The 10,525-nt window shown below is 44.1% G+C and overlaps 1 protein-coding gene across 3 annotated transcripts in view; it reads right to left on the bottom strand.

Moving 5' to 3' along the window:
• The window catches only part of Fkbp15 (FKBP prolyl isomerase 15), a 64,769-nt gene continuing 54,244 nt past the window's right edge, over window positions 1-10,525 (bottom strand). For all 3 annotated transcript variants that reach the window (XM_029563758.1, XM_029563757.1, XM_008833521.3), the window contains 7 exons: window positions 9,305-9,460; window positions 6,919-7,071; window positions 5,893-6,015; window positions 4,994-5,101; window positions 3,844-4,562; window positions 2,952-3,048; window positions 1-631 (listed from right to left, as the gene is read on the bottom strand). In XM_029563758.1, the coding sequence (XP_029419618.1) occupies window positions 554-631; window positions 2,952-3,048; window positions 3,844-4,562; window positions 4,994-5,101; window positions 5,893-6,015; window positions 6,919-7,071; window positions 9,305-9,460 (1,434 nt within the window). In that variant the 3' untranslated portion in view covers window positions 1-553. The remainder of the gene's footprint in view (window positions 632-2,951; window positions 3,049-3,843; window positions 4,563-4,993; window positions 5,102-5,892; window positions 6,016-6,918; window positions 7,072-9,304; window positions 9,461-10,525) is intronic.

Below are 10,525 nucleotides of genomic sequence, written 5' to 3'. Positions count from 1 at the left end.
TCAAGTTTTATTATAGACATTTATTTCAGTCATGTTAATTTCAAATACTCATTGACTTTTTGTGTAAGATTTAAGGCAGAGACAAAAGATAGATGTGCTGAGCCATAGGCCAAGTCAGTATGATCTCTCAGTTCTCCAAGGAGGCCTCTCCCCAGGTGACAGGCTGTGTTGCTGCAGCACAGGTGAGCCCTGGGAGGGTGGAAGAAGGAGGGCTCACAGGTCAGTCTTGCAAGTGAATGAAAAGAAAAGCTTGGAGAGAGGGCAGGACATTGTGACTGGCTGCAGGCAAGTCTTCCTCCCAGACCTTCCTCCAACTGAGATTCCCAGGCAGAACACAGGGTACTCAACCACCAGCCCTGCAGACACAGTCACAATCCTCTTCACTAGGTCAAGTGAGGGCTCAGACGGCAGCTAATTCAGATGGAGTATGTGGGTGTCCTCAGAATGTTTAGTTTGACCTCACCCTGAGGCTTGCCTAGACTGAGGCCAGCTGTGCAAAATCATGCTTAGGGAAGGGTTGGGAGAGAAACTTGTGCACCCATTTCCTAGGTCTTCATCCCAGCCAGTCAATGTCATTGTCATCATCATCATCTCCAAAAAGGGGTGTTGGGGGCGGGCGTCCTTTCATGCTCTGACAAAACAGAAAAGAGAGGTCAGTCCTCACTTGTCCCTGCCCTGGTGGCGTCCCACCTATGAGGGGAAATCGTCCAGTGTCTGTCCTGACTCTGATTGGAAAGGAGATACATTAGAAGACAGACCCTGTGGCCAGAGAACTGGAGCATCTAGATAAAACTGAAGACAAAGCAAGCAGAGAGGAAGGCCATCTTTCAACAGAGACAAAAGAACAACTTTGTTTGGGATTTTTGTCATTTATTTGTGAAGCACGTGTGTTGATTTGACAGATATGCCTCTTTGTGATAACTTATACATTTCATATGGAAAAAGAAAGGTCACTGAGGAGAAATGGAATAGGAGAAAAGAACAGAAGCCAAGCAGCCCAAGAGAGGAGAACGTGGGAAGATGACAGGTTGAGAGAAATACAATCCCATTCAAAAAGGGGTTCTCATGGCCTGACAGGCTCTGATGTGACCTAATCATTTAAAAGCCAAATTTAATTCAGAGGCTTATCCACATTCTCAAGTGGAGAATCCCAAGAGATAATGAAAGCCCACAAACACAGGGCCCAGCTTCCTACCACCCTGCTTCCACTGGCACCACCCATGCTCCTTTTAACCAGGGGGAGATAAAAGGGATTCAAGGGATATTAGGATCTCTAAGTGTCCCAGCCAAATGCCCCTATACTAAAGGCTCAAGTCCCCAGCTTGGTGCTGTTGGGAGGTAGTAGAATCTTAAAAGATGGAGCCCACTAAGAGGTCTCAGGTGATTAGAGGTGTGCCCTTGAGGGGAGAGAAGGACCCCAGCCCCTCCTTTCATAGTCTTTTACTTCCTGACCATGAGGAGAACGGTTTTGCTCCATCACATGTTCCTACCATGATAACACTGCCTCACCATAGGCCCAAAGTGATGGGGTGAATCTGTCATGGACTGAGACCTCCAAAAGTATGAGCCAAAATAAACATTCACCCTTTATAAATTATCTCAGGCATTCTGTGACAGTAACAGAAACTGACTAACACAATGATTAGACCTTCTGGCCTTTCTCCTCTGGTTTGGTAGGAGACAAATCGCATGGTAGCAGCAGAAATGGATGCAAGAGACAAATAGCTCTGTGAGCTACTGCTGACCAGGACTGTATTTAAAGTCTGGGCATCAATTAAGTCATCTTTAAACTCTGACAGTGCAGAACGTAAGTGTAGCCCATAGCTTCTGTTTTGTTCTGGCGAAGGCTCTGACTTTATATTTACCAGTCATATAACCTGAGTTACATTATATAATCTTCCTGAGCCACATTCCTCTGATCTATGGAAGAAGATTGCCTACCTCACTGGGTTAACAGAAGGTTAAATGAATGTGAAATAGTTTCCTGAATACCCAAGAAATAAATGTTCACTTGGTGGTAATGGTAATAATACCATTAATATGCCTCTCATCATTTGGGATACTTGTCTTTTCTTTCCCCCCTTTTCTTCTACATAGAATTTATAGTTAGTACTCAATGCAAACTTGATTCTTGGGAAGAAAGGCTACTAGAAGGGCACTCTTCCTCCAAAGGGAGGTAGGCAAGAGGGAAGGGGCTTGTACACCTGAGCTGGTTCCAGATGCCATTGCCTTTTGGAAAAAAAGTAAAATCCATTCTGGGTTAATGGATGATAGACGAAGGGATGGGATTTGCCCTCATTCAACTTCTCATTTCTGTCCTGGAGGTAAACTAAGCCTAAAGCTCCTCTGTGTCCTCCACATGTATTTCAGGCCAGTGAAATTCCCATGATGTAGCCAAAATGGTCTGGTGTCAGTACAATGGAAACAGTAAATGCATGAGCCAGGGCTCCAGTCTGGCTCTGTCAGCAACTTCCTTTGCTAGCCTTCAACCTCACACTCTATAACATTAGGCTATGCTTTCAGTACTGAACCATCTGTAGCCCAGGAGAAGTAGGCGAAGTGAGCAAAAGCACTCAGAAATAAGTGGCCTAACAGGAGCCTGAGCTTTAATCCTTATTCTACCATTGGCTTCTAGCTAATATCCTTCTGAACCTGTTTCTTTGTCTGGGGATGAGGATGCCCAACAAGCTAATCTTCAAATTCCTTCCTACCTTCCCTCACTTTAAGTTAACAGAAATAACAGTTCTCTTTCAAAAGTAAAGTGGCAGCTGGCCATCTCCACTGTGCTTACAGAGCTGGCCCCTCTGGGCCCCAAGCTTATTCCCACAGGGTCCTGTACACAAAGTCCAGGGAATAGGCCACCAACAGATTCCTTTTCTCTTCTCTGAGCCTGCAGGGAAGAGCCCCCAGGTAGGGGTGTGAAGATTTGGTAGAGCCTGAGATTTCCTTACCACCTCGTCTTCATCCTCCTCCTCAGGCTGGGCTTTGGGCCTTGGAACTTTCAGAATTGCCCCTTTAAATAGTTCATCCTCTTCATCCCCAGAGAGACTTAAAGAAAATCAAGTCACAGGAAATGTTAGTTTTTGCCCCAGGTCACAGCGCCCACCAGCTATGAGGATCATAGCCCTGAGACCCAATCTCTTCCTAACCTTGGGTTAGCCCTCCACAGTCTACAGTTACAGTCTCCAAAAACTAATAAATCAGACCCATCACTCTTCTGCTTAAATCCTCCACTAGGGTCTTGTACTCAGATAAAATCTAAGCTTTTACAGTGACAAAATATCACATATCTTGGTCCTTCTTAGTTTTCCAACTACAGCTTAACATCACTTGTCTCCTATTTCCTACTTCCTGTAATCCTCCTTTTCATTCGTCATGATGTGTGTCATTGTGTCTCATCCCCGTCTCTCACCCCCACTCCCAGCTTTTGCATGTGCTACTCTCTCTTTAGTCTTATTTTGTGGCTCTCAGTATGGATGGCTTCTTGTCCTTTTTGGATCACAGTATGAATATTACTTCCTCCAGTCCCTTCCCTAACCACCTATTTAATGCCGACTCCTCCTTCTTTGATGCTAGCACTGTTTCTTCTGTTAGTACTTTCCCTGCTGTTCTAATATGTAAATATGTATTTGTCTTCCCCTCTGGACTGTGAGCTCCTCAGACTCCTAAACCTTACCTGCTTTGCCCACTACCAGGGAGCCTGACACAGAGCCCTCTATGTAGCAGTTATTGCTGAATAAATGAATGAGTAAAATAGCCAGTGTCATTTGCCAACCCTGGAAAAAAGAGATGGCTTCTATAGACAGCCACCCTGTCCCTGCTGCTGTGCTCAGAGGAACATACCCACAGTGCTGAGAGTCAAGGCTGGGTCTCAGGGCTGCTCTTGCAGCTGGAGAAGCAAGCTCTACGCCTGACAGCGCCACACAAGGACCAGCAGAGGTAGCGACACCTTCATCTTCCTTGAGCTCTGGAGACTGAGGCTCTCCTCCTGGGCTTTCCGGGCCTAAGGCTGGTGGCTCTCCCTTCTCAGGGTCTGGAGTCAGTGACAATCTCCTGGAGCTTCCTTGTGGTGGGCTATCTGGGGCTACTTCCCTGACATGCACTTCTTCCAATGGGTTATTGGGCTGCACTGCTGTTGGGCCAGCAGGAAGTATCTCCTCACACTCAGAGTCCATAATTACAGGGCCTGGAGGCTCAGGCGGGACTGAAGTTGGGGGCCCCAGGACTCTGTGGGATGGAGTATAAGCTCGCTTAGGTGGAAGGGAACTGCTGTTGATTTCTGAAGGCATCTTTGCTTCTGAAGGCTCCTCTTTCCTTGTCTGCACATCATCTTGAGGTGTAGGGACAGCCTGTGGAGGCAGTAGAGTGGTCTCCCCTATTACGTGGTCTGATAGAACCTTGGGAGCCTCCTGCCTTTCCCCACTTGAGGGTGCTGGAGATAGCCCAGGAGTGGCTGGGTCGGGATGCTCCTGGGAAGGTCTCTGAGGTTCCTCCTCTTCCTCCTCACTGCTGCTCTCTCTTTGCTCTTCCTCCTGCTGGTTCAATAGCTGTAGAGTCACCATCTGTTCAAAAACCAAAGAGGAGATGAGCACCAAAAGAAGACAGCAGGCATTGATAGGTCTTCAGTCCTCAGAACCACAACTGCTCCCTAGTTCAGATGACTGTGCTTCTCCCTTTCAGAAGAGACTGCCACACCCATCCCATCACATATCATTTCAGGTATCTCTATCACTGCTGAATGGTCTTGAGTTCAACTTTTTGTCTTTTTGAGACAGGGTCTCCCTGTAGCCCCAGCTGTCCTGGAACTCACTATGTAGACCAGGCTGGCCTTGAACTCACAAAGATTCGACTGCCTCTGCCTCCCAAGTGCTGGGAATAAAGGTGTGCACCACCATGCCTGGCTCCATGTGTAACTTTTTAAGCATGAGGGCTTAGAAGGTAATTAAACAAAATACCCACTCCAAGGAAACAATCCACAGCTTCCTGGCTATACCTTGATTGTACTCATGATGGTCCCCAGAATGGTCCTGCCATTGTAAGATTCCTCCAGCTCAAACTCTCCCCTCAATGACTGGAATACCTGGTTCATGATCTTCTTGACCTGTGCCGAGATCAAAAATATATGCTACCAAAATCAGGTCATTAGGAGATACACCGAAATTTCAGTTAGAACTCTACAGAGGGATACTGCTGGTCAGGAATGGCAACACTGAGAGCTGCCACTGAGAAGAGGAAAATAAATGACAAACATGTTTTGACAGATGGGCTAGCCACAAGAACTCCCTGTCAGGAGCAGAACAAGCTATGGCATATGTTCAAAACTACTTAAAGACATTTTCTGATACTGTCTTCCAACTATGAGCACCACAGACAGCTGCTGTGGCCTTAGTCACAGGGATTAGTGCTGCTGGATTTTGGGCACAGCCTCATTCTCCAATTCTCCTAGGATTTAGGAGCACTTTCTGTATCTGTTGAAACCAGAAGAAGAGGGGTCCCTTTGGGGCTTGCTACCAGAATGATAGGTTCTAAAGGGTGAGGTTTTGTGTGTGTGTGTGTGTGTGTGTGTGTGTGTGTGTATGTTTGGTTTGGTTTTTAGTTTTTTTGAAACTGGGTCTCCCTGTAGCCCCAGCTGGCCTGGAACTCACTATTTAGACCAGGCTGGCCTGGATCTCACAGATCTGCTTGCCTTTGCTACCAGGTACTGGAACTAAAGGAATGCACCACTATGCCCGACTAAAGGGTTAGTGTTTAAGTCTGGCAAGTGGTGCATCAAAAAAATTAGAAGAAAACAGCCAACAAAACATGATGGCTATATGCTTTCTGAATTCCTGACCAGCACATTAAATGCCTTAATGTGATATGGTTTGCTGCTGCTTTGAAATGTCAGCTCACCTTCTCTGAGGGGTCAGCAGCATCTCTGCCCCTAGGCAGCTGGGACTTATTCCTCTCCAGTTGCTGGATATACTCTTCATTCTGTGCAGTGAGAGCTGTGACTTGGGCCTGGAGAGCTGAGCACTACAAAATGAACAGACTGGTTGTGGCCCTGGGAACCTGGATGACTGACAGCCAGAGAACCCACACAGAGAACCATTCTAAACATCAAGTCCTGATCTCATAGGTCTGCTGGGCTCAGCCCCTCAGCCCCCGCCACAGATCTGCTGATTCAGATCACTAATTCCTCATCACTCAGCTCAGCTTCATACTTCCTTCCCATCAAGGTTACTTGACTTGTTCCTAATCAGGTCAAGAATGTAATGAAAACAAGGGGTGTGGATAAGGGCACTAGTAACATACAAATAATCAGCAACCTATTCACCTACCATACTGCCACCATACCTCTGAGTCAAAGGGCTTCAACAAACTGCCCTCTAGGTAGGGGACTTTGATAGCATGACCCTAAGTCCTCTCCTAGCTCCCTCCTTTCCATACTCCAGGCTCTACCCATCTACTATACCACAGCTACTTGTCTTTGGCTCTGCTCAAAGGCCTCCTTTGGGACTCCTTCCCAGCTCCTCTAGGTACTTCCTCTTCTGGGCCTCACAGCACCTAACTGCTTATCTTTGTTTCTCATTCTTGACTATGAGAGTCTTGAGGGCAGAGTTCTGTTTGTATGCCCTTTCTCTAATACTGTGGCTGAAACACAACTGACACTATAAATATTTGCTTAGTGGATGAAAGATCAAATAATAACAGGAAGCAAGTCCCAGAACACTGGTGCTGTTTTTTTCTTTTTCCAGGTCACTGACTTGTCACCCTATATAAGTATGTAAAAGATAACTGACTAGAAGTTACACAAGCATGGCTGTGTTTTCTAGCTATTAATATCATCTAGGCTCAAAACAATGGACAAGAATCAAACAGCCTGAGGCCTTGTATTAACTAGGCTGCTTAAGCTCTCAGACTCAGGGAAAGAACTACCTTGTCCTGAAGGCATGACAGCTTCTGCTGGTGGGCATCTCTCTGTGCGCACACCTCCTGGTACTGCTGCAGGTGCTGATCCTTCGCAGAGGCCAGCAGATGCTCACACTTTGCTTCCCACTGGTTTTGGAGCTCAGCCTGGGCTAGAGACAGCTGCCAAGAGAAAGAATGGCCATGTATGTTGGGGGGACAGATGGTTCCTGCTGCAGCAAGGGAAGCCCATTCTCCTTAAGATGTTAAAGACTCTCCACCCATTTAGGTAGAAAATAACTGTTTGAAAGATTTTAATTACTTTGAAAGTAAATATTCCCTTTTTTCCCCCTTTCCTCCCTCCCCTCCTCCCCACCATGTACAGACACTCAAGCCCACACAGAGGATGGAGCTTCATTGGATGTCTATCATTCTCTGCCTTATTCCTTGAGACAGGATCTCTCACTGAACCTGGAATTTGGCTATCAACAAGCAAACCTCAGTAATCCTTTTGTCTCTGCTGGTCACATGTGGCCATACCCAACTTTTTACTTAGTGGTGGGGATTCATACTCAGGTCCTTGTGCTTGTGTAGGAAGTACTCTTACCTACTAAGCTATAGCCCCAGCCCCAAAGTCAGTGTGATTTTTAAATGTAGGAAGAAAGACATCATTGGTCATCAGGATTTCAAAAGTTTTCAAAAGATTTCAAAAAAGGTTTTCAAAAAAGGATTTCAAAAGCAGTCTGGAACCTTAGAGGACCCTAGAGTATAGGGAGGGCCATAAAGTAATCATTACTTTTTCAGTCCAGACTCTAAATTTTATAGATTCAGAAGCTTCTTTTTGCCAAAATTCCCAGATCAAATCAAGGGCACAGTGCATTCTAAGTAGAAGGACATACATACAGATTTTAAACCCAGAATGGGAATGGTTGCCACCAAAGGGACTAGAGATGGAGCTATGACCTGCTACTGTCCTTGGCATCCTTTTCTGATAAATGAATCTTTTCAAGAGTGACAATATGATTTGAGGGTGGTATCTGACAGCTGAGAACTTTGCATATTTGGATTTTATTGGTTGGCTAATGACTGTTTTCACTGTATAGCCCAAAGCTGGTTTTTATTTCACATAGTAACCCAAGCTAACCTTAAGCTTGCTTTGTATTTGCAATCCATCTACCTAAGTGCTGGGACTACAGGCATGTACCACCACAACTGACAGAATGTTTTTTGTAAAGAGATTTTTCTCCATACACACACAAATGAGTGTACATAAAATTGTGGAAGCTGAATAAGATCTGTCTAACAATGCTATGCTATTAATAGCAACAAGAAGAGGGAGCAGGAGAGGCAGCCCTGTGCTGCCACGTGAAGCTGGAATTCTTTTTTTTTTAAATTATTTATTTAATAACCATATCATAATTAGAAGAAGCATTTCATTACAACAGCATTGACATATTCAATAACAATTTCCAGAGCTAAGAAGCATCTCTTTCAAAATTGGTTGTAAATTTTTAGGTTTACAGTTGAATTGATACAGTTATACAATATTGTACTCCATATAACCCCTATAAGACATAAAATTAAATGAGGTTTTAAACTTTAAAAAAGATCTCCATTTCATTATTAAAATACAGTTTCATACAGAAAAATTCATTTTTAATACAATTGACACTACGATGCACATGTGATCTCAGGTGCAGAATTTTGCATGAGTGCCATCACCAGGGTGCAAAAATGTTTCTGTCACTAAGTAGAACTCTCTTGTACTGGTTAGTCACATCACTCTACCTCATCCCTGCCACCTGGCAACCATTAGTCTGCTTTCTATTGTATAGTTTTGTTACTTTGAGGGTGTTATTATATACATAGAATTGTGTGGTATGTAGCCTTTATTATTGTTGTTGCAGTTTTATATTGAACTAAACTTAATTTTTTAAAACTAAACACAGCTTTATACAACTTTTATAAAATGAAATTCAAGTCTTAGGACTAAGCAATGAGTCTCCAAAATCATAAAGTTGTTTGTAGCAGGAGTTAAAGCAGTGGTAATACTTCACCATTGTAAAAATGTCATAGAATCCAAATCACAACTGGGATTCTTAGTGAATCAAGTGTTTTGTCTTGCACAACACGTTTGGTCAGTTTTAAGATAAAATTCCTTTATACATGTTGAAAAAAAAAAGAGATTTTTCTCTATATTTTACTTACAAAATTCAATACTAACTAAACTTTCAAAGAGGAAAAGATTTTTGGTTTGCCTCTGGCTCTCCTGCATATATCTAGGTTACCTTTCCCATTATTCTCCAAGGTATCAGCTTTAAGAAACATCTTCCTAAACTGTAAAGTGGAAGCTAGAAGTTGTTCTGGGTCCTACACAACCTCCCTGTGTTTCCAGGGTGCTTCAGGCGCCCATTACCTGTTCTGCAGCTGCTTGGTCTGTGGACACTCGAGCCTTTTTCAAGAGGTGCCGAAGTTTGTCCAGTTCCTCCTGGTATGACTTTCGAATCTCCTCCATCTCCTCCTCGGCCTGGCAGCGCTCTTGAGCTGATCTCTTTTTCCTCTCTGAGAGGTTCTTAGGAACAAGAGAACTACCATCAATTCTAACTGGCTAACAGAGGGAAATGGGGACAGTGGTGGTCCCTGACTTCAATGGGTCTTTATTCCATTTCTGGAAAAGGTTCCTCTTTTAGATTTTTTCCTTTATATTTTCCCCTTTATATTTAATATCCTTGCTACTGAGTGAGATAAACCATGACAAAGAGAAGGCAGACAACAGATTTAATACCATTCTTTTAAGTGCTGGGAACATCCTAACTTTGGTGCAGGTACCAGAAAGCAGAAACATCTTGCTAGTGAGAAACTAAATGGACATACTCTCTTTGGATGGTAATTCTGTGAAACTCTACAAATTGTAACTTCTGTTAAGAAGCAGTAAGTCATATTCATAAAGACTGTGTTACAAGATAGCCACTGCAATGGTATCTATAAGAAGGAAAAGCTGAAAAACAGCTCAAAGATCAGAAGGAACTGGTTTAAAAAACAAACAACAACAACCACAACAACAACAAAAACTCCAGACTAGGGAGATGGCTTAGTGGGTAAACCACTTGCTACATTAAGTGGTTCAAACCCTCAGAATCCATCTAAGACCAGACATGGTCTCAAGGTTCCTATGGCAAGGTAGGAGGTGGACAAGAGCATCCTTGGAAGCTCGAGGGCCAGCTAGCTTGGTGTATAGCCCAGTGAATAAGAGACCCATCTGAGACAAACTGGAAGGTGAGTACTGACACCTAAGGTTGTCCTCTGACTTCCACACATGTGGAGTCTCTGTCTTTCTTTCATACATACACAGATAAAGTATTTTTTTTAAAGGACTAAGAATGTTAAACACTTGGTTTATTTTTATTTTTGTGTATAAGTGTATTGCCTGCATGTATTTGAGTGCACCCATGTGGTGCAATGCTGCGGAAGTCAGAAGAGGGCTTTGGATTCCCCTGGAACTGGAGTTAAGGACGGTTCGTAGCCACCATGTGGGTGCTGGGAACCGAATCTGGGTCCTCTGCAAGAGAAGTCAGTGCTCTTAACTGCTGGGTCATCTCTCCAACCCCCAGATAAAGTTTTGGTTTTTTTTTTTTTT

Source organism: Nannospalax galili, unplaced genomic scaffold (genome assembly GCF_000622305.1).
Source record: "Nannospalax galili isolate Female #2095 unplaced genomic scaffold, S.galili_v1.0 scaffold34, whole genome shotgun sequence".
In the NCBI taxonomy this organism is placed as follows: Eukaryota; Metazoa; Chordata; class Mammalia; order Rodentia; family Spalacidae; genus Nannospalax; species Nannospalax galili.
This window is presented reverse-complemented; position numbering and strand designations above follow the sequence as displayed.